General features: G+C 48.3%; 4 protein-coding genes across 4 annotated transcripts in view; 2 read left to right on the top strand and 2 right to left on the bottom strand.

The window, feature by feature from the left end:
- Window positions 1-23,745, top strand: part of LOC141104959 (uncharacterized) — a 664,134-nt gene that overhangs the window by 314,208 nt on the left and 326,181 nt on the right. The gene's annotated exons all lie outside the window — the stretch shown is intronic.
- Window positions 1-23,745, bottom strand: part of LOC141104781 (uncharacterized) — a 114,372-nt gene that overhangs the window by 27,103 nt on the left and 63,524 nt on the right. The gene's annotated exons all lie outside the window — the stretch shown is intronic.
- On the bottom strand, window positions 1,175-6,059 carry LOC141104837 (uncharacterized). The gene is made up of 5 exons (XM_073594616.1): window positions 5,901-6,059; window positions 5,418-5,784; window positions 5,129-5,338; window positions 4,838-4,973; window positions 1,175-3,846 (listed from the first exon to the last, which is right to left on the bottom strand). Exons 2-5 carry the CDS (start codon window positions 5,640-5,642, stop codon window positions 2,879-2,881), a joined length of 1,539 nt encoding a protein of 512 aa, XP_073450717.1. The 5' UTR covers window positions 5,643-5,784; window positions 5,901-6,059; the 3' UTR covers window positions 1,175-2,878.
- LOC141104956 (gastrula zinc finger protein XlCGF53.1-like) lies at window positions 22,348-23,170 on the top strand. Its single transcript, XM_073594767.1, has 2 exons — window positions 22,348-22,406; window positions 22,826-23,170. Exons 1-2 carry the CDS (start codon window positions 22,350-22,352, stop codon window positions 23,054-23,056), a joined length of 288 nt encoding a protein of 95 aa, XP_073450868.1. The 5' UTR covers window positions 22,348-22,349; the 3' UTR covers window positions 23,057-23,170.

Here is a 23,745-nt window from a genome sequence, read left to right as displayed (position 1 = left end):
ATCCTGTGTGATGGAGGGAGCAGAGGGCAGGGGCAGTGCTGGAATTTTAAAGGGGCAGTCCGCGGGCCGGATCAAAAACGCTGGAGGGCCGGATTCGGCCCGTGGGCCGTAGTTTGAGGACCCCTGGTCTAGACAGAGGGTGGGAGGCAGAACAGGTCTAGATGGAAAGCGGTAAACAGAGCAGGTCTAGACAAAAGTCTGGAGACTGAGCAGGTCTAGACAGAGAGCAGGAGACAAAGCAGGTCTAGACAGAGTGCGGGAGACAAAGCAGGTCTAGACAGAGTGCGGGAGACAAAGCAGGTCTAGACAGAGTGCGGGAGACAAAGCAGGTCTAGACAGAGTGCGGGAGACAAAGCAGGTCTAGACAGAGAGCGGGAGACAAAAGCAGGTCTAGACAGAGAGCGGGAGACAAAAGCAGGTCTAGACAGAGAGCGGGAGACAAAGCAGGTCTAGACAGAGTGCGGGAGACAAAGCAGGTCTAGACAGAGTGCGGGAGACAAAGCAGGTCTAGACAGAGTGCGGGAGACAAAGCAGGTCTAGACAGAGTGCGGGAGACAAAGCAGGTCTAGACAGAGGTCGGGGGGGGGGGGGAGCAGTACTAGACAGAAGTCGGGAGATGGAGCAGGTCTAAACGGAGGGCGGGAGACGGAGCAGTTGTAGACAGAGAGTGGGAGGTGGAGCAGGTCTAGATGGAGATCAGGAGACTGAACAGGTCTAGATGGACAGCAGGAGGAGAGGCAGGTCTAGACGGAGGTCGGGAGATGGAGCAGGTCTAGATAGAGGGCGGGAGATGGAGCAGATCTGGACAGGGGATGGGAACAGATATAGAGAGAGGGCAGGAGGAGAAGAAGGTCTAAATGGAGGACGGGAGATGGAGCAGGTCCAGACAGATGGTGGGAGGTGGAACAGATCTAGACAGAGGTTGGGAGACGGAGCAGGTCTAGACAAAGGGCGAGAGATGGAGCAGGTCCAGATGGAGGGCAGGAGGCAGAGCTGGTCCTCTTCTGAATGCTGGCGTGGCCCTGGATTTTGAAACCCTGGATCAGCATCATACATTTATGGTGCCGTTGGGTCAGCCACCAGCACCATAAATGATACCAAGTGTCCGTGCCGCTAAGCTTCATTGATTGTTATGCTGCTGGCGGCCAGCCTGAAAACATAGGAGCCAAACAAGGAAGGTAAACTTTTTTTATTTGATGGTACCAGCCCACCACACCATTCAGGCAGGCTGGTATCCCTCTTGGCAATGGGCAAGCATGTAACCCCCTACCATACATATACCATTCCACAAAGCCCTGAGAATTAGAGAGGTGATTTGAGAGGCATCAACCAACACAACAGGAAATAAACAAAAAAATGTATAAAACCTCCATAAACAGAATCCTAGACCAACTGTTGATCCAGAGGAAGGCAAAAGAGTATGGCGAAAATGTTACAATTTTTCTACCAGCATTTAGATTTTTTTTTTTCTTGGCATATTTGCCTACTAAATATTTTTGATGTCTTTATGAACTATCTACATATAATTCACTGAAGAGGGGAAGAAGCTGTAGAACTTTGTAGAAGACTCATCTCAGTAGGCCTATGAGACTCACATGGAGATCTTCTCCATCCATGTTCTGCTCTTCATAATCTCACCTGTGTGGAGGAACTTCTTACCTGAGGGGTGACCATCTCAATCCCTAAGGTGACACATCTACACATTTTCTCCAAACTATGACAGCATAGAGACAACCCAATAAAGACACATGCAGGAAGGTTTTGAGTCCATGTTATGCTCTTCATGACTTCGTCTGTGTGGAGGAACTTCTCATCTGAGGGGTGACCATCTCAACCCCTAAGGTGGCACATCTACACATTTCCTCCATAACTATGTCAGCATAGAGACAACCCAACAAAAACACATGGAGAAAGGATTCAAGTCCATGTTCTGCTCTTCTTGACCTCATCTGTGTGAAGGAACTTCTCATCTGAGGGGTGACCATCTCAACTCCTAAGGTTGGAACATCTACACATTTTCTCCAAACTACACCAGCATAGAGTCAATCAAACAAAGACACACAGAAAAACCTTGGAGTCCATGTGCTGCTCTTTGTGGCCTTACCTGTGTGGAGGAACTTCTCATCTGAGGAGTGACCGTCACAAACCTCTAAAAGGTGGCACATCTATACATTACCTCCATAACTATGCCAGCATAGAGTCAAACCAACAAAGATACGTGGAGAAAGGTTTGGAATCCATGTTCTGCTCTTCATGACCCCACCTGTGTGGAGGAACTGTTCATATGAGGAGTGGCCTTCACAACCCCTTAAGGTGCCATATCTACACATTTCCTCCTAAACTATGTCAGCAGAAAGGTACCCCAACAAAGACACACGGAGAAAGGTTTGGAATTCATGTTCTGCTCCTCAGATCACTCCTCATATTAAAAGTTCCTCCTCACAAAAAACTGAATATCGACTTCGTATCCACTTTAGACTCACAGGGCTATGGAAGTGGACCTTCTACAAGGTTCTACAGCTTCTTCCCCTCTTACATATGTAGATGTGCCACCTTAGGGGCTGTTTATGAAGATCACTCCTCATATAATAAGTTCCTCCACATAAGTGAGGTCATGAAAAGGAGAACATAGACTTCTCGTCCATGTAAGACTCAAAGGGCTACAGATATCGTCCTTCTACAAAGTTCTTCTTCTCATCTTCAGATTTTTACAGGCAGCTCCTAAAGACATCAATAAATATTTAAGAGGCCAAGAAAAAAAAAAAAAAAAATCAAACTGCTTGAAGCATCTATTACCAAAATGGTATCAAACTTGCTTTCTCTTTTGCCTTCCTCTGGATCTCCTGTGTGTGTATAGGGTTCAGTTCATGGAGGTTTTCTATTTATTCAGATGGCGTATCTCATGATCATTAAGACCAGCCTTGCTCGAAAAACATTTCCCGCACTCAGGGCAGGAATACGGCTTCTCCCCCGTGTGAGTCCTTTGATGTATAACAAGGTCCGATTTCCGTGTGTAACTTTTCCCGCACTCAGAGCAGCAAAACGGTTTCTCCCCCGTGTGACATCTTTGATGGATAACAAGGTCTGATTTCCATTTACAACGTAGCCCACACTCGGGGCAGGAATACGGCTTATCCCCTCTGTGAGATCTCAAATGTTTGACAAATTCTGATTTTAGTTGATAACATTTCCCGCACTCGGGGCAGGGAAACAGCTGTTGCCTCGTGTGGCATTTCTGATGTACGGTAAGACTGGACTTCTGTGTAAAACATTTCCCGCACTCAGAGCAGGAAAACGGTTTCTCCCCCGTGTGAGATCTCTGATGTATAACATAGTCTGATTTCTGCGTATAACATTTCCCATCTTTGGGGCAGACATACAGCTTCTCGCCCGTGTGCAGTCTCCGATGTCTGGAAAGATTTGACTTCTCTGAAAAATGTTTCCCGCACTCGGTACAGGAATACAGCCTCTCCCCCTTGTGAGACCTCTGATGTCTGACCAGCAATGACTTATAAAGAAAACATTTCTTGCACTTAGAACAGGAATGCGTCTCCTTCCCCGTATGTACTGCCTGGTGAACAGAAAGACTTAATTTAGAGCTAAAACTTTCCCCACATTCAGGACAGGAACATTTCTTCTGCCCCTGAATCCCGGCCCCATCCCTCACAGTACGAGGTTGCTCAGAGTCAGAGGGATTCCATGGTCTATCCACACTGTGAAGTCCACCATCCATAGTGGAGCTCATTGTCTTTTCTCCTCCACAATCTCCTGTGATGTCCTCATCTTCTATTTTACAACCTGGAGATAAAGTGAGACGATCCTTTGAGGGTTTCTCCATGGCGTGTCCTGGAAAAATATAAAAACATCATCAATAGATATGAGAGGGTTAGTTCACTTCCATCAAGATTCCATCTGGATCAGGTAGATATGAGTGAGCAGATGTTCTCTGTGGAGGTCCCAACCAGCTGGGATTCTTCTCCTCTTCAGTCAAAGGGCCTTTGGTCCTCCTCCCTGATCACTTCTACATTTACACAGCCTTGTCAGAAGAGCAGGAACCAATGGGGACTGGGAGGGGCATGCTCTTTACACAACCATAAGCCTAGGTTTTAGATCTCAAAAAGACTATTATGCCGCGTACACACGGTCGGACTTTTCAGCTACAAAAGTCCGACAGCCTGTCCGACAGACTTCCGGCGGACTTGCGGCAGACTTTCTAACGAACGGACTTGCCTACACACGACCACACAAAAGTCCGACGGATTCGTACGTGATGACGTACAACGGACTAAAATAAGGAAGTTCATAGCCAGTAGCCAATAGCTGCCCTAGCGTGGGTTTTTGTCCGTCGGACTAGCACACAGACGAGCGGATTTCGGGGTCCGTCGTAGTTACGACGTAAAGATTTGAAGCATGTTTCAAATCTAAAGTCCGTCGGATTTGAGGCTAAAAAAGTCAGTTGAAAGTCCGGAGAAGCCCACACACGATCAGATTACCAGCCAGCTTTAGTCCGTCAGCGTCCGTTGGACTTTTGTAGACGAAAAGTCCGACCGTGTGTACGCGGCATTAGAGTTTTATGGTAACATTTAGCTATAAGTCTGCTGGAAGAAGAGGGAACAACCTAAGAAAGGCTCAATCTGTGTTATCATATCTGTGCTACTGTAACTAGGAGTGACACACAACCTAATACTGCCAGCTGAACCCCAGGACGGGTATCAGTACAGGGAGGGGACCATTATCAACCTATTATTGGCTGATATCACTCAGCTCCCGCCCTACTCTGGACCAATCAGTGTGACCTAACAGAGCAGAGATAAGAGAAGAATATATTATGGGTCACCTGTGCTGATCTCTGTAGGAGTGTCCTCCTCTATGAATGTCCTCGTCATTCCAGCCTCCTCCGTATATTGCTGATCATCCCTCACATACGTCTCTTCTACTTCACCCTCAACTTTCATGTTCATCAGATCTTCACCCTAAACCAACAGAATGGCAGAAAATAACATCTGTAACATAGAAGTATTTATGATGTGAGATCACATAGAAAATATCATCTTGTAGAGTCCACACATCGTCTCCACATGTCAGAGTGTTCAATCACTTTATGTTCCCGACCCTCAACTCCACCTACCTGATGATGGTGAGGGATGGTGTGACCTTCCTGTGTGGAATCCCAGGAATACAGAGGACGGGGACATCTCTCTGGTGGGTTCCTGGTATTAGGTGGATCCATCATATCATCATTCTGTCCTTCAGAAAGTTTCTTCAACATACCATACTCCGCATCCTCCTCTTTATACTCTTCTTTCACAACAATAGTATAATCTCTGATGTTTCCACTCTAAATATATAATTAAACATTCATTGTTACAAACATGCTGTGTATAAATCATAACTACCAATAATTGATAATCAATTACCTGACCATGTTTTGTGTAGTTGTGATCTTCCTGTGTGGAAACCCAGGAATACAGAGGACGGGGACATCTCTCTTGTGGGTTCCTGGTATGTGGAGGCTCTATCATATCCTTGTGTATATCTGAAAGCTTCTCCATTACACCATACTCCTCATCCTCCTCTTTATACTCTTCTTTAACAGTATTATAATTCTTGATATATAATAAAAAATTCATTGAAACAAACATGCTTTTGTATAAAGTATAACTACCAATGATTGTTCCTCATCTACCTGATGATGGTGGGGGATGGTGTGATCTTCCTGTGTGGAATCCCGGGAATACAGAGGACGGGGACATCTCTCTGGTGGGTTCCCATTACTGGATCCATCTGTAGGAAACACACACACTGACTGAATACATTGTTTCTATGTGTTTATCAGATGATGGGGGATCTAGGTGGACCCTCCGTACTGCTCTCTCCTTTACAATAAAGTCTCCTCTTACCCGGTGATGTGAGGGGCGGCTGATTGTCCATCATGATGTCCTTGTAGAGATCCTTGTGTCCTTCTAAATACTCCCACTCCTCCATGGAGAAATAGACAGTGACATCCTGACACCTTATAGGAACCTGACACACACAATGATACAGTCACCATCCAGACACATCCCTTGTCTGTTACTGGATAATGTCCCAGAATTCCCAGAATCCTCCTCACCTCTCCTGTCAGCAGCTCCATCATCTTCTTGGTGACTTCTAGAATTTTCTCCATGTTGTGTCTCTCAGGTTTTAGGGAGTCACATGGAGGCACTGTGATGGTCATTTGATCACCTGACTTCACAAGAGGAAATCTCTGTATTGGAGAACCAATAGGAACATCATGTTAGAATCCCAGAATCCTCCTCACCTCTCCGGTCAGGTCTGTGTTTTATTAATAGAGATAAGAGTGATGTCATGTGACCTCCCAGAATCCTCCTCACCTCTCCGGTCAGGTCTGTGTTTTATTAATAGAGATAAGAGTGATGTCATGTGACCTCCCAGAATCCTCCTCACCTCTCCGGTCAGGTCTGTGTTTTATTAATAGAGATAAGAGTGATGTCATGTGACCTCCCAGAATCCTCCTCACCTCTCCGGTCAGGTCTGTGTTTTATTAATAGAGATAAGAGTGATGTCATGTGACCTCCCAGAATCCTCCTCACCTCTCCGGTCAGCAGGTAGATGATCTCCAGGGTGATGTTCAGTATCTTCTCAGTCATGTGACTCCGGTCCTCCTCCATCCTCATTTATGCCGTCATCTATGAAGACACATAAGATTGATAAGAGAATTATCAGGATTGGTTGTACAATAATAGGATGAGGATATGAGGAGGATATGAGGAGGTAATATGAAGGTCTGTATGGATTTAGGAACTATGGCCCCCAGTGGAAACATATTAAATCTATGCTGTTCAGTGACTTCTATGGTTCTCTTATCTTTTAAAACTCTCTCATCCAGTTCTCATCAACTCTTTTCTACCCTTAACTCTCTACTTCATCCCTCACTGTCTCCACCAACTATACTTCCTACTACCCAGGAGGCTGCCATTCATTTAAAAAACAAGATCGACACAGCTCATTATGAGATCTCCACGGTTCAGCTATCTGCCCCCCAACCAACATACCAGGTCTTCCACCATAGTCAATCGTTTTCTCTTTTACCACTGAGGACAACTTTCTGAGGTCCACCTAACCATCTGCCCCCTGGACTCCATTCCCTCCCAATTACTGCGGTCACCCTCCTGCCGTTTCCTACAACTCTCTAACTCACATCTTCATGGGCATTTTCCCCTTCCCCCCCCAAGCATGCATTGGCCACTTCCATACTTAAGAATCTCAATCTGTCAAAAAGTAGCCTGTAATATTTTCTTCCCCTGATCCCTCCTTTAACTTAATTATCAAGCTCAATAGCACAAGCATCAGTCCCTCCACACATGCTAGGGTGCTAGATGGGGTTGTCCCGATACTGATACTAGTATCGGTATCGGGACCGATACCAAGCATTTGCGCGAGTACTTGTACTCGCAGAAATGCTCCCGATGCCTTAGCCGATACCTTGGAATGGGAGAAACAGGAACTCAGCGGGCGGAGTCAGCGGGCAGGGCGGAGCAGAGAGCTGAGTGGAGAGTGAGTCCTCTGAGTCCTCAAGCAGGTAGTGCAGAGTGCAGGGCTCGGCGACCAGAGCCGTCACATTCGGTAATGGAAGTGATGCACCGTGTTGCCGTTACACCGTCATCAGTGCTTAAAAATCCCGACGCCCATCTTGGTACACCCTGTTACACCCAGCCCATATAGTTCAGGCTGAACTATATGGGCTGGGTGTAACAAGATGTCCACTGCTGCTTTATTGAGGCCGAGTGCAAGGTGTACCAAGATGGGTGTCGCAGAGGCAGCATAGAAAAGTAAATCCTCTCATGCCTATAAGTGCCAGCCATCAAACAGTGACATCTTTTAGTGCCCATCCAGCCAGTGCCACTGCCAACCATTAGACAGTAACAGCCATCAGTGTGTCACCTATCAGTGCCACCTATTAGTGGTCATCAGTCAGCGCCATCTATCAGTGCCAGCCATCAGTGCGTGCCACCTATGAGTGCCCATTAGTGTGTGCCACCTATCAGTGCCCATCAGTGCGTGCCACCTATGAGTGCCCATTAGTGTGTGCCACCTATCAGTGCCCATCAGGGCGTGCCACCTATCAGTGCCCATCAGGGCGTGCCACCTATCAGTGCCCATCAGGGCGTGCCACCTATCAGTGCATACCACCTATCAGTGCCCAGTCGGTGCCACCTTTCAGTGCCACTGCCCAGCCAACAGTGTGTGCCACCTATCAGTGCTCATCAGTGCTGCATAATCAGTGCTTCATAATCAGTACCACCTATCAGTGCTGCATAATCAGTACCACCTATCAGTGCCCATCCATCAGTGCCTGCCACCTAACAGTGCTTCTTAATCAGTGCTCATCAGTGCTGCATATCAGTGCCACCTAATCCTATCAGTGCCCAACAGTGCTGCATATTAGGGTCTCCTTATCAGTGCTGCCTCATCAGTGCCACCCAATCCTATCAGTGCTGCATATTAGTGCCCCATCAGTGCGGCCTCATTAGCACACATCAGTGAAGGAGAAAAAAGTACTTATTTACAAAATACAAAAAAACTTTTAGTGAAATGTCCCCAGTAGGGCTGCAACTAACGATTATTTTCATAATCGATTAGTTGGCCGATTATTGTTTCGATTAATCGATTAATCGGTTGATAAGCTGATAAAAAAAAAAGTGTTGTGTATAATTTAGTTAATATGTAAAGTTTTTTTAAAAAGGGCAATTTATTCTTAAATATCTCTATGCAGTGGTAAATATAAATAACTATATGGTTAGGGAGCAAAATATCTAATCCACTCTGAGAATAACAGACAGAGGAGATATACTGTATATAATTTTAGAGGATATATACTATTAAAAGGGTGAATCTGGTAAATATCATCAGACTCAGATCAATTTAAAAAACAAACAATGTCTTCCTTAAAAAAAAAAATGGCATTTTAAGAACGTTAGTTCGATTTTCTAATCGTTAGTGGGTTCAAATCAATGTTCATTTTCATCCACAGTGACAATTTGGAAATAATAGAAAACTTCTTGGTCAAAGGAATTTTTCAGACAGTGTATGTGGTTTTCGTTCATTTTAAAAACACAATGCTAAAAACAAGTGAAAATTTCAAACATTCTTTCATTCAGCGAATGTACAAAGATTTTTCGTCTGAATATTCTCATCTGAAAATTGATCTGTGTGGCCAACATAAGGCTCAGTACACACCTATGCAGTTTGCTTTTGATCTGTTTCTGCAGTGCTCTTTGCTGTGTGTTTTGATTTTTGTGCACGTGATTTTGCTGCAATTTGCATTTTTGCATTTTTTTTGGCCAATTTGTTGTTGGGCAAATTAAAAAACACAAATTGCTGCAAAAACGCATTACATGCTTTTCTGCAGCTTCTCCATTGAAGTCTATTGAACCAAAAAAGCACCGTTTTGCGTTAAAAAAAAGTCCCTGTCCCTTTCCAAATACGCAGTGGCTGAAAAAAGCATAGATGTGAACGTGTCCAATGGGAAACCATGTTAATGAACTGCAGTGCGTTTCTGCAAAAAACACATAGACGTGAACCAGGTCTAAGACGTTTAGTAACATAATGGGGTTAAAAAAAAAACTAAAATGAGCCCTTTATAGTACAAAAAAAAGCAGATAATCACTACTGTAAGGGGTTCATTTTTTTACTGTAGAACTGTGAAAGTAACATCTACAGTAGCGATTATTTGCTCATTTTGTACTATAAAAGGCTCAATTTAATTTTTTTTAACCCCATTATGTTACTGGCCGATTAATCGATTATGAAAATAGTAATAGTAAGTTGTCGATTAATCAATTAGTTGTTTCAGCCCTAGTCCCCAGTATCCTCCACCCCACTCTGCCAATCCACTGGCCTCCATTTAGTGTCCTCCATCCCTCCACTGGCCTCCATTCAGTGTCCTCCACCCCTCTCTGCCAATCCCTCCACTGACCTCCATTCAGTGTCCTCCACCCCTCTCTGCCAATCTCTCCACTGGCTTCCATTCAGAGTCCTCCACCACTCCCTACCAATCCCTCCACCCCTCTCTGCCAATCCCTCCACTGGCCTCCATTCAGTGTCCTCCACCCCTCTCTGCCAATCCCTCCACTGGCTTCCATTCAGTGTCCTCCACCCCTCTCTGCCAATCTCTACACTGGCTTCCATTCAGAGTCCTCCACCACTCCCTACCAATCCCTCCACCCCTCTCTGCCAATCTCTCCACTGGCTTCCATTCAGAGTCCTCCACCTCTCTCTGCCAATCCCCCCACTGGCTTCCATTCAGAGTCCTCCACCACTCCCTACCAATCCCTCCACTGGCCTCCATTCAGTGTCCTCCACCCCTCTCTGCCAATCCCTCCACTGGCTTCCATTCAGTGTCCTCCACCCCTCTCTGCCAATCCCTCCACTGGCTTCCATTCAGAGTCCTCCACCCCTCTCTGCCAATCCCTCCACTGGCTTCCATTCAGTGTCCTCCACCCCTCTCTGCCAATCTCTCCACTGGCTTCCATTCAGAGTCCTCCACCTCTCTCTGCCAATCCCCCCACTGGCTTCCATTCAGAGTCCTCCACCACTCCCTACCAATCCCTCCACTGGCTTCCATTCAGTGTCTTCCACCTCCCTCTGCCAATCCCCCCACTGGCTTCCATTCAGAGTCCTCCACCACTCCCTACCAATCCCTCCACTGGCTTCCATTCAGTGTCCTCCACCCCTCTCTGCCAATCTCTCCACTGGCTTCCATTCAGAGTCCTCCACCTCTCTCTGTCAATCCCCCCACTGGCTTCCATTCAGAGTCCTCCACCACTCCCTACCAATCCCTCCACTGACCTCCATTCAGTGTCCTCCACCCCTCTCTGCCAATCCCACCACTGGCCTCCATTCAGTGTCCTCCACCCCTCTCTGCCAATCCCTCCACTGGCTTCCATTCAATGTCCTCCACCCCTCTCTGCCAATCTCTCCACTGGCTTCCATTCAGAGTCCTCCACCACTTCCTACCAATCCCACCACTGGCTTCCATTCAGTGTCCTCCATCCCCATTTTGCCGATCCCTCCACTGGCTTCCATTCAGTGTCCTCCACCCCTTTCTGCCAAACCCTCCACTGACTCCCATTCAGTGTCCTCCACCCCATTTTGCTGATCCCTCCACTGGCTTCTGATTGCCCATGTAACTAATAAAATTCTAAATATTAACAATAACATACAAAGTTGTCCATAACTCTGTCGCAAAATACATCTTTAATCTTGTCTCAAAACATGACCCAAAACTTCCTCTTTGCTCCTCCCCAGACCTCCTGCTCTATATCTTCCACATCACCTCCTCCCATGCTCTCCTCCAGGACTTCTCCAGATCCTCTGAAACTCCCTACTCCAATCTGTCAGGATATCTTCTACTCTGTCCACCTTTAGGTGATCCCTGGATACTCATCTTTTCAAGGAAGCATATGCCACCTCCACCTAACAACTGAACCTTTAACTTTTCCATCAACTCATCCCTCGCCGTTATTACCTTTTGTATCACTTACTCCTCCCTTTTAGATTGTAAGCTCTCATGATCAGAACCCTCCGAACCCTCCTGCATTGTAACTGTAGTTTTTCCCTTTATATTGTAAAGTGCTGTACACACTGTTGACGCTATATAAATTCTTTATAATAATAATATTTTTTGTGTACATCAGACTAAAAAGAGGCACATTTAAAGGGCAAAATAGGACAGAGCTGTCTAGTTCCCAATAATGGACAGAGATAGGAGTTATTATCATTATTATACAGGATTTATATTGCGCCAACAGTTTGCGCAGCGCTTTACAATATAAAGGGAGACACTACACCAACAGTACAATTCAAAACCAGAGGGTTAGAGGGACCCTGCTTCTGCGAGTTTACAATCTAAGAGGGAGGGCTGGCGAAACAAAAAGGTAGGGACTGTGAGGGATGAACTGATGAGGGCAGTAGAAGATTCAGTTGTTAGCTGGAGGCAGGATAGGCCTCCCTGAAGAGATAAGTTTTCAGGGATCGACTAAAAGTGCACAGAGTAGGAGATAACCAGACAGATTGGGATAAAGAGTTCCAGAGGATGGGAGAGGCTCTGGAGAAGTCCTGGAAATAAGTATGGGCTTTGTATGTAATTGTTAGTGTTTTGAATTGTATTCGCTGGGCAATGGGAAGCCAGTGGAGGGATTGGCAGAGAGGGGTGGAGGACACTGAATGGAAGCCAGTGGAGGGATTGGCAGAGAGGGGTGGAGGACACTGAATGGAAGCCAGTGGAGGGATTGGCAGAGAGGGGTGGAGGACACTGAATGGAAGCCAGTGGAGGGATTGGCAGAGAGGGGTGGAAGATACTGAATGGAAGCCAGTGGAGGGATTGGCAGAGAGGGGTGGAGGACACTGAATGGAAGCCAGTGGAGGGATTGACAGAGAGGGGTGGAGGACACTGAATGGAGACAAGTGGAGGGATTGACAGAGAGGGGTGGAGGACACTGAATGGAAGCCAGTGGAGGGATTGGCAGAGAGGGGTGGAGGACACTGAATGGAAGCCAGTGGAGGGATTGGCAGAGAGGGGTGGAGGACACTGAATGGAAGCCAGTGGAGGGATTGGCAGAGAGGGGTGGAGGACACTGAATGGAAGCCAGTGGAGGGATTGGCAGAGAGGGGTGGAAGATACTGAATGGAAGCCAGTGGAGGGATTGGCAGAGAGGGGTGGAGGACACTGAATGGAAGCCAGTGGAGGGATTGACAGAGAGGGGTGGAGGACACTGAATGGAGACAAGTGGAGGGATTGACAGAGAGGGGTGGAGGACACTGAATGGAAGCCAGTGGAGGGATTGGCAGAGAGGGGTGGAGGACACTGAATGGAAGCCAGTGGAGGGATTGGCAGAGAGGGGTGGAGGACACTGAATGGAAGCCAGTGGAGGGATTGGCAGAGAGGGGTGGAGGACACTGAATGGAAGCCAGTGGAGGGATTGGCAGAGAGGGGTGGAAGATACTGAATGGAAGCCAGTGGAGGGATTGGCAGAGAGGGGTGGAGGACACTGAATGGAAGCCAGTGGAGGGATTGACAGAGAGGGGTGGAGGACACTGAATGGAGACAAGTGGAGGGATTGACAGAGAGGGGTGGAGGACACTGAATGGAAGCCAGTGGAGGGATTGGCAGAGAGGGGTGGAGGACACTGAATGGAAGCCAGTGGAGGGATTGACAGAGAGGGGTGGAGGACACTGAATGGAAGCCAGTGGAGGGATTGGCAGAGAGGGGTGGAGGACACTGAATGGAAACCAGTGGAGGGATTGGCAGAGAGGGGTGGAGGACACTGAATGGAAACCAGTGGAGGGATTGGCAGAGAGGGGTGAAGGACACTGAATGGAGACTAGTGGAGGGATTGGCAGAGAGGGGTGGAGGACACTGAATGGAAGCCAGTGGAGGGATTGGCAGAGAGGGGTGGAGGACACTGAATGGAAACCAGTGGAGGGATTGGCAGAGAGGGGTGGAGGACACTGAATGGAAGCCAGTGGAGGGATTGGCAGAGAGGGGTGGAGGACACTGAATGGAAACCAGTGGAGGGATTGGCAGAGAGGGGTGGAGGACACTGAATGGAAACCAGTGGAGGGATTGGCAGAGAGGGGTGGAGGACACTGAATGGAAGCCAGTGGAGGGATTGGCAGAGAGGGGTGGAGGACACTGAATGGAAGCCAGTGGAGGGATTGGCAGAGAGGGGTGGAGGACACTGAATGGAAACCAGTGGAGGGATTGGCAGAGAGGGGTGGAGGACACTGAATGGAAACCAGTGGAGGGATTGGCAGAGAGGGGTGAAGGACACTGAATGGAGACCAGTGGAGGGATTGGCAGAGAGGGGTGAAGGACACTGAATGGAGACCAGTGGAGGGATTGGCAGAGAGGGGTGAAGGACACTGAATGGAGACCAGTGGAGGGATTGGCAGAGAGGGGTGAAGGACACTGAATGGAGACCAGTGGAGGGATTGGCAGAGAGGGGTGGAGGACACTGAATGGAAGCCAGTGGAGGGATTGGCAGAGAGGGGTGGAGGACACTGAATGGAGACCAGTGGAGGGATTGGCAGAGAGGGGTGGAGGACACTGAATGGAAACCAGTGGAGGGATTGGCAGAGAGGGGTGGCGGACACTGAACGGTTGGTAAGGTAGATGAGTCTGGCAGCAGCATTCATGACAGACTGAAGAAGGGATAGTTTGCGGAGAGGTAGGCCAATGAGGAGGGAGTTACAGTAGTCAAGACAAGAGATAACAAGAACAAGGGGTGAATAAGTTGCTTAGTGGTGTCAGCGGTTAGAAAGGGGCGTATTTTGGAGAAGTTTTGGAGGTGAAGTCTGCACGATTTGGACAGTGATTGGATTTGGGGCTGAAAGGACAGGTCAGAGTCTAGGATTACACCTAGGACCCTGGCATGAGGGGAGGGATTGAAGATTGTATTATTGATCTTGATGGAGAAGTTGGGGGGGGGGGGGGGGACACGGGCTGGAGGAAAAATTATGAGTTCAGTTTTAGAAAGATTAAGTTTGAGGAAGTGGTGTGACATGCATGCTGTTATGCCAGTTAGTAATGCGAGAGGAAGAGACTGAAGGAGTGAGGTGAGGATAGAGTTGCCACCTCATCCCTTTAAACCCGAACACATATGAATTACACAGGTTCTGAGGCTAATATAATGCAAATAAGGCACCACATGAGTTTGATTACAACCTTAGTCAGCCACAGAACCCGTGGAATTCATATGTGTTCGGGTTTAAAGGGATGAGGTGGCAACCCTAGGTGAGGAGTAGAGAGACAGATTTGTGTGTCGTCAGCATAGAGGCGGTACTGGAAGCCATGGGAGTTTAACAGCCCAAGGTAGGAGGTATAAATGGAGAAGAGAAGGGGTCCGAGAACAGAACCTTGACGCACCCCTAGAGAAAGAGAAAGTGGAAAAGAGGAAACAGAGTTAAAGGTCACACTGAAGGAGCACTATGATAGGAGGAGAGCCAGGAGAGAGCAAAGTCTTGAAGGCCAAGAGAGTGGAGTTGTTTGAGGAGGGGATGGTCAACGGTATCAAAGTCTGCAGAGAGGTCGAGTAGTATGAGTATGGAGTAGTGGCCATTGGTTTTAGCAGTTAGTAGGTCATTAGTAAATTTCAGTAGGGCAGTTTCAGTGGAGTGTAGCAAGCAAAAGCCAGACTGTAAGGGGTCAAGAAGGTTGCTGTCAGTGAGGTAGGAGCTAAACCAGTTGTAGACTAAGCATTCTAAATGTTTTGACGCAAACGGGAGCAAGGAGTTATGAAAAATAAGATCTTATTACCTCCTCTGCTGCTGCTACTTCCAGCAATGTCTCCTCTCTACTTCCTCCCAACTCACCTCTCCCCTGGAACTTCCTATTTATACCTGACATCACTTGCTGTCTGTACCTGACACCACTTCCTGTCTGTACCTGACATCACTTCCTGTCTTCCATAGAGACTTTCTGTCTAGGTAGAAGAGAGATCACCACCTTATGGAGCTCAGTGGAACTGCAGCCAAGATAAACGTCCCATAGATTGAACATGGCCTTTGTGCTGTTTGCATTCCTCTGAGCTTCACAAGGTGGTGATCTCACATCTACCCAGACAGGAAGTCTCTATGGAAGACATGAAGTGATGTCAGATACAGACAGGAAGTAATAGAAGACGCGAACGGGACGTTTCGCGTGAGAGGAAGTAGAGAGGAGACATTGCTGGAACTAGCAGCTGAGGAGATAATAAGATATTATTTTATCATAGCTCTCATCCCTGTCCACTATCGGCAACCAAATTCTAATGTCCATCTTTCCCCTTTAAATGTCCCTCTTTTCAGTCTGATCATAGTTGCCAACATTGTAAAAAAAAAATGTGGGACACTTTTGTGGCTGTAGGCGGAGCTGTCCAATAATTAGGGGGCGGGGCATTCACCAGCAGGCGTGGCCTATCAAAAACAGACAAGTGCGGCGCGCGAAGCGCGCCGCGCCGAAAAATGGGCGTGGTTTACGTGAAATTGTGGGCGTGGCTTAAATGGGCGTGGCTCTAGAGGGTGTGGTTAGAGTCTGAAATGAATGAGGGATGGAGAGGGGGGGGGGGAGGGGGAGAGAGAGGGAAATGACGGGACAGCAGCCCCAGATCCTACACAATAAAAATATGTGTATTCTAGAAAGTTTAACAATCAGCAGATAAAGATACTCCAAACACCTGGTGTTAATGCTTCAATCATCCCGGCACCATGGTTGTTATGGTGTCAGGATGATTGAAGCGCATTATTTCTATTATTACATTGTAATATAAAATGAAATCATTCAACTCACCATAATGCAGAATCAGTGGGATCCCTGAGCGTGTCACCAGCCACGTCGCCTGCCACCAGCCGTCCGTCCTTGCTTCAGATGTTCGAGCAGAGTCCGTCCTTGCATCAGGTGCCCCCAGCGGAGCCCCCCTCACACCAGGAGTCCCCGGCGGAGCCCCCCTCACATCAGAAGTCCCCAGCGGAGCCCCCCTCACATCAGGAGTCCCCGGCGGAGCCCCCCTCACATCAGGTGTCCCCGGCGGAGCCCCCCCTCACACCAGGAGTCCCCAGCGGAGCCCCCCTCACATCAGAAGTCCCCAGTGGAGCCCCCCTCACATCAGAAGTCCCCAGTGGAGCCCCCCTCACATCAGAAGTCCCCAGTGGAGCCCCCCTCACATCAGAAGTCCCCAGCGGAGCCCCCCTCACACCAGGAGTCCCCGGCGGAGCCCCCCCTCACACCAGGAGTCCCCGGCGGAGCCCCCCCTCTCATCAGGAGTCCCCGGCGGAGCCCCCCCTCACATCAGGAGTCCCCGGCGGAGCCCCCCCTCACATCAGGAGTCCCCGGCGGAGCTCCCCCTCACATCAGGTGTCCCCAGTGCCCCCGCCTCACATCAGGTGTCCCCAGTGCCCCCCCCTCACATCAGGTGTCCCCAGTGCCCCCCCCTCCTCACATCAGGTGTCCCCAGTGCCCCCCCACTCACATCAGGTGTCCCCAGTGCCCCCCCCACTCACATCAGGTGTCCCCAGTGCCCCCCCCCTCACATCAGGTGTCCCCCCCTCACATCAGGTGTCCCCAGTGCCCCCCCACTCACATCAGGTGTCCCCAGTGCCCCCCCCCTCACATCAGGTGTCCCCCCCTCACATCAGGTGTCCCCAGTGCCCCCCCCACTCACATCAGGTGTCCCCCCCTCACATCAGGTGTCCCCCACTCACATCAGGTGTCCCCAGTGCCCCCGCCTCACATCAGGTGTCCCCAGTGCCCCCCCACTCACATCAGGTGTCCCCAGTGCCCCCCCCACTCACATCAGGTGTCCCCCCCTCACATCAGGTGTCCCCAGTGCCCCCCCCACTCACATCAGGTGTCCCCCCCTCACATCAGGTGTCCCCCACTCACATCAGGTGTCCCCCACTCACATCAGGTGTCCCCAGTGCCCCCCCCCACTCACATCAGGTGTCCCCAGTGCCCCCCCCACTCACATCAGGTGTCCCCCCTCACATCAGGTGTCCCCAGTGCCCCCCCCTCACATCAGGTGTCCCCCCCTCACATCAGGTGTCCCCAGTGCCCCCCCCCACTCACATCAGGTGTCCCCAGTGCCCCCCCCACTCACATCAGGTGTCCCCCCCTCACATCAGGTGTCCCCAGTGCCCCCCCCACTCACATCAGGTGTCCCCCCCTCACATCAGGTGTCCCCCACTCACATCAGGTGTCCCCCACTCACATCAGGTGTCCCCAGTGCCCCCCCCACTCACATCAGGTGTCCCCCCTCACATCAGGTGTCCCCAGTGCCCCCCCCCTCACATCAGGTGTCCCCCCCTCACATCAGGTGTCCCCAGTGCCCCCCCCCTCACATCACAGGTGTCCCCAGTGCCCCCCCCCCCACTCACATCAGGTGTCCCCTGTGCCCCCCCCCCCCACTCACATCGTGTCCCACAGCGGTGCGCGCGCTCACCCCCCACCTAGAACCCCCGCCCCTTTCCATATCAGACTGGCAGCGGGGCGGGGGGTAGGCGGGGCGAGGCGGAGCGGGGCGGGCCGAGGCGGGGCGAGGCGGAGCGGAGCGGGCCGAGGTGGGGCGGGCCGAGGCAGGCCGAGGCGGAGCGGGGCGGGCCGAGGCGGAGCGGGGCAGGGGGTGGGCGGCGACGCAGAAGCTTCGTCTAGCCCCCCCCCCCCAGCCGTCTTCCTGAACTCCAACAAAATGGCGGCCGGCGGAGACAATGTCTCCGCCGGCCGCCGACCTCTAGCGGCGGCGGCGGCGGCAGCGGCGGCGGTTTCAAAAACCGGAACCGAATTTTTCGGGACATTTGCCGGGACGCCACAAATCCGGGAATGAAGTCCAAGTCCCGGGAATGTCCCGGGAAATTCGGGACAGTTGGCAGCTATGTCTGATGTACACGCAGACAAATCAATATACTATTTATCTGCCCAAAGTGTTTCTTTCGTTCTCAGTATTTCCTCAGATGTCAGATGATTTCCTGTATTGAAGTGAAAACACCGGTATAAAAGAAAAGTAACGGTGACATAAAACATAAGTGGATGTAACTGATCACATTGTCACCAAACCTCCAACCCAAATACAAGGTTTCCCTGTAAAAGTAAATTCTTACCTCTGAACAGAGCTCCGACATCGGCTAAAGTCTTCTTCAGGAACTAACAAGACCGGGGAGTAACGATCTCCTGGTCCTCCTAAGAGTTTGGTTTCTGCTGCAGACCAACAGAGCTTTACAACATGAGGGCAGACAGTACACTTACAATACAAATCAATACAGGAGGAATCAGAGGGCCCTGCTCGTTAGAGCTTACAATCTAGAAGGGAGGGTCAATTGAAACAAAAGGTAATAACTGTGGGGGGTGATCTGATGGAGAAAATGAAAAAACAGTTGTTAGGTGTGGGTAGGGTAGGCTTCTCTGAAGAGAAGGTTTTTCAGGGATCGTCTAAAAGCTAATAGAGTAGGAGATAAGCGGACAGATTGGGGTAGGGAATTCCATAGGATTGGAGAGGCTTTGGAAAAGTCCTGGAGGCGAGCATAGGAGAAAGAGACGAAGGAGCTAGAGAGCAGAAGGTCTTTAGGAACGAAGAGAACAAGTAGGTTGGTATTTAGAGACTAGGCTAGTGATGTAGCTGGGGGCTAAATTGTGGATGGCTTTGTACGTAGTTGTTAGTATTTTGAATTTAATTTGTTGGGTGAGCCGAAGTCAGTGGAGGGATTGACAAAGAGGGGTAGCAGAGACAGAGCGATTGGTAAGGTGGGTGAGTCTGGCAGCATTCATGATGGATTGAAGAGGTGATTGACTATGTAGAGGTAAACCAATGAGAAGGGAGTTGCAGTAGTTTAGATGAGAGATGACCAGGGAGTGAATTAAGAGCTTTGTTGTGTCATTGGTTAGAAAGGGGCGTATTTTGGAGATGTTGCAGAGTTTGAGACGGCAAGACTTGGACAGTGATTGGACGTGGTGCTTAAAGGAGAGTTCAGAGTCCAGGACTACACCTAGAACCTTGGCATGTGGGGATGGGTTTATAGTTTTGCCATCGATTTTGACAGAGAGATCAGGGGAAGGGGCATATAGGGGAGGAAAAATTATAAGTTCTGTTTTGGATAGATTGAGTTTGAGGAAGTGGTGTGACATCCAGACTGATATATCTAATAGTAAACTAGTGATACGTGAGGAGACTGAGGGAGTGAGCTGAGGGGTAGAGATATAAATTTGGGTGTCGTCAGCGTAGAGGTGATATTGGAAGCCATGGGAGGCAATCAGCTGACCCAAGGAGGAGGTGTAGATTGAAAATAGGAGAGGTCCAAGAACAGAACCTTGGGGGACCCCAACAGAGAAAGGAAGAGGAGAGGAGGAAGTAGAGTTGTAAGAAACGCTAAAGGTGCGGTTCGATAAGTAGAAAGAGAACCAGCAAAGAGTACAGTCACGGAGACCAAAGGTGTGGAGTTTTTTGAGGAGGAGGGGGTGGTCAACTGTATCAAAGGCAGTAGAGAGGTCCAGGAGTAGGAGTACAGAATAGTGTCAATTGGTTTTGGCCATTAGTAGATCATTTTTTTAGTTTTAGGAGAGCAGTTTCTGTGGAGTGTTGAAGACGAAATCCAAACTGAAGGGGATCAAGAAGGCTATTATCAGCAAGGTGGACACTCAGTTGGTTGTAGACCAGACGTTCAAGGAGTTTGGATAAGAAGGGGAGCAAGGAGATGGGGTGTAGGTTGTTAAGAATGGATGGGTCCAGTGAGGGCTTTTTAAAGTATGGGGCTGACAAGTGCATGTTTTAGAGAGTTGGGGAACATACCAGAAAAGAGGGAGAGATTGAAGATGTGGGTTAGAGAGTGTAAAATAGAGCCAGAGGGTGAACGTAGCATTTGCGAGAGAACATGATCCAGAGGGCAGGTGGCAAGGTGGACGTTAGCAAGTAGTTTAGCAACCTCGTCTATAGTGGTGGAGTTGAAAGAGGGAAGTAATGATTGTACCTGTGGACATGTCCTCATCATTACAGGGTATCATATAGGACAGGGTATGGGACACAATACGAGAACACAGAGCTCTGATGCCTGCTGAAGCTTTCTTCAGAAACCTATGTGAATGGGGAGTGCCAATCTCCTGGTCCTCCACAGACCTCTGTGATTCCCCCCACTGATCTCCTCATCACTACAGGATATCGTATAGGACAGGGTATGGGACAGGGTACAGGAACACATTACGCGGAAAACAGAGCTCCAATGCCTGCTGAAGTCTTCTTTAGAAACCTATGTGACCGGGGAGTGCCTCCTGGTCCTCCACAGAGCACTGTGGTTCCTCCCGCTGATCTCCTCATCACTACAGGACAGATTACAGGTGATGATGCAAGACATGGCAGTGACACGGAAGTCAGTGGAGAATGGGGACCAGGAGATCGACGCTTCATCCTGCATTTGGTCTGCATCAGAGCGGTATTTGGTTGTGCATGGTGCATAAGAAGAGGTAAGGATTTCAATCTCATGGAGAAAATATTCTATACATTATACAATACTATACATCTATATTATAAAACAGGAGATTCTTGGTTTGAATATTTTAATACACTTTTTAGATGTATGAGTAGCTAACAATATCCATTTGACGTCATATATTCAACTGTACGTTATCGATTATTTCAATTATATATTAGCTTTTGTTCTAAACAATATCAACGCTGAACTTCTATTGCTTCATTTAACAAATTGTCCTAACTTTTGCAAATAATCCTTAGATATGCATTTCTCTTAATCTGTAATATTCTATTGTTTGTACCATAATTATGTACCAAATAAAAAGTTTATTAACAAAAAAAAAAATAGGTAAGGATTGACCTGCTTCTTTTATTTGGCATTAAGCATTAAGTCATCATAGTTTGTATAAAAGGGGGTGTGGTCGCTGAGTTAAAGCAGTTGTATACCTATTTTTTAAACTTTTACCTACAGGTAAGCCTATAATAAGGCTTACCTGTAGGTAAAAAAAATATCTCCTAAACCTATACGGTTTAGGAGATATTCCCCTCGCAATGAGCCGCTGACTGCAGCGGCGCATGCGCACAGAGGATTTTCGGCTGAAAGCCCAGCAGCCGCCGGACCTTGCCGCGGCTCCGGCCACTCACAGCGCCAGAGCCGCGATACCCGGAAGACACGCCGAGGGGAAATGTCAGCTCCCTCTGCATTGACCGGGTGAGATGCCGGCGCCTCGTTCTAAGGTAAGTATCTCATAATGAGCTAGTATGTGGTGCATACTAGCTTATTATGCCTTTTCCCTTACAGATGTAGGGAAAAAAAAAAGTCAGCGGGTTTACTACCGCTTTAATATTTAGTGCTAAAATGTGTCTTTCTTCTCCATCTCAGTAAGTTGGGTGGAATGTCTTATATTTGCAACCAGCAACTCCCCCCCCCCCCCCGTCCATCATGTCCGTCCTCTTGCTCCATAGTCACCGTAATGTCTTTTATCTACAGCAGACGATGATACACACATATATAGTGTGGAAATGTAGATTAACTCCTTCAAGGTGAGAACATTCCCCCACTTACGGAGCTACAATATTTTCTCAGTTTTAGAGATGTACAGAAGATAGGGGTTTTCTTTAGACATAAAGGGCAACGAGTAAGAGGTTCCCAGACCCCATAAACTTAGCAAACATTACACTGTGTGTGTAATCCCACTGAGGACTGTTCTTCCATGATAGAAACACTCATAAGATCCCCCATACATCCCAATCCTAATATTTTACAACCAATACAGTCCAGATAATTATCAATTATTGGTCTACAGGAAACTAGTATAGATCACATGACCAATAAGGATGGAGGAGAAGTGGAGTCACATGATTGAGAAGATACTAAACCTCACCCTGGAGATCATCTACCTGCTGACCGGAGAGGTGAGGAGGATTCTGAGAGGTCACATGACATCACTCTTATCTCTATTAATAAAACACAGACCTGACCGGAGAGGTGAGGAGGATTCTGGGAGGTCACATGACATCACTCTTATCTCTATTAATAAAACACAGACCTGACCGGAGAGGTGAGGAGGATTCTGGGAGGTCACATGACATCACTCTTATCTCTATTAATAAAGCACAGACCTGACCGGAGAGGTGTGGAGGATTCTGGGAGGTCACATGACATCACTCTTATCTCTATTAATAAAACACAGACCTGACCGGAGAGGTGAGGAGGATTCTGGGAGGTCACATGACATCACTCTTATCTCTAATAATAAAACACAGACCTGACCGGAGAGGTGAGGAGGATTCTGGGATTTTAACATGATGTTCCTATTGGTTCTCCAATACAGAGATTTCCTCTTGTGAAGTCAGGTGATCATATGACCATCACAGTGCCTCCATGTGACTCCCTAAAACCTGAGAGACACAACATGGAGAAGATTCTAGAAGTCACCAAGAAGATGATGGAGCTGCTGACAGGAGAGGTGAGCGGTACTGGGAATTCTGGGACATTATCCAGTAACAGACAAGGGATGTGTCTGGATGGTGACTGTATCATTGTGTGTGTCAGGTTCCTATAAGGTGTCAGGATGTCACTGTCTATTTCTCCATGGAGGAGTGGGAGTATTTAGAAGGACACAAGGATCTCTACAAGGATGTCATGATGGACAATCAGCCGCCCCTCACATCACCGGGTAGATGGTTGACAATTATTGGTAGTTATAATTTATACACAAGTGTGTTTGTTACAATAAATGTTTTATTATATATCCAGAATGAATACACTGGGGATTATAATATTGTTGTTAAAGAAGAGTATGGTGTGATGAAGGAGCTCCCTAAAGGATACAAGGATCTCTACAAGGACATTACAATGGACCTACCTAATACCAGACACCCACCAGAGAGATGTCTGGTTGTTGTTAAAGAAGAGTATAAAGAGGCGGATGAGGAGCATGGTGCGATGAAGAAACTTTCAGATACAGTAAACACAAGGATATTATGGAGGCACCTCCATAATATCCCTGTGTATTTGGTTGTGCTTCGCTTTTAGTTACCGTAGCACAAATATGATACAGTTATCTTCCAGGAGAAAATACTGGTGTAAGCTCCTTCGAATGCTACATATCACCAGAAGCCTAGGCCTATGGTCGCTTGTTCTATGGTAAAAGGTCTGCAGTTCTGAAATTTGACCCTCTTGTTTATGAGAGGTCACATGACCCAGTGCCTACACTTGTGGCTGTGTAAAGCGCATGTCCCTCCCAGTCCC

This window comes from Aquarana catesbeiana, linkage group LG08, assembly GCF_042186555.1.
Source record: "Aquarana catesbeiana isolate 2022-GZ linkage group LG08, ASM4218655v1, whole genome shotgun sequence".
Taxonomy (NCBI): domain Eukaryota; kingdom Metazoa; phylum Chordata; class Amphibia; order Anura; family Ranidae; genus Aquarana; species Aquarana catesbeiana.
The sequence above is the reverse complement of the archived record's forward strand: the minus strand, read 5'-3'. Positions and strand labels throughout refer to the sequence as shown.

What these genes read in the sequence shown, in the direction of transcription:
- LOC141104837 (XM_073594616.1), bottom strand. Translation starts at nt 5,642, where the DNA reads ATGTTTGTTTCAATGAATTTTTTATTATATATCAAGAATTATAATACT. An exon ending in CCATCCCTCACCATCATCAG is followed by an intron (nt 4,974 to 5,128) that starts GTAGGTGGAGTT and finishes CTGTTGGTTTAG; the next exon opens with GGTGAAGATCTGATGAACAT. An exon ending in TCCTACAGAGATCAGCACAG is followed by an intron (nt 3,847 to 4,837) that starts GTGACCCATAAT and finishes ATATTTTTCCAG; the next exon opens with GACACGCCATGGAGAAACCC.
- LOC141104956 (XM_073594767.1), top strand. Translation starts at nt 22,350, where the DNA reads ATGATTGAGAAGATACTAAACCTCACCCTGGAGATCATCTACCTGCTG. An exon ending in TCTACCTGCTGACCGGAGAG is followed by an intron (nt 22,407 to 22,825) that starts GTGAGGAGGATT and finishes TCTCCAATACAG; the next exon opens with AGATTTCCTCTTGTGAAGTC.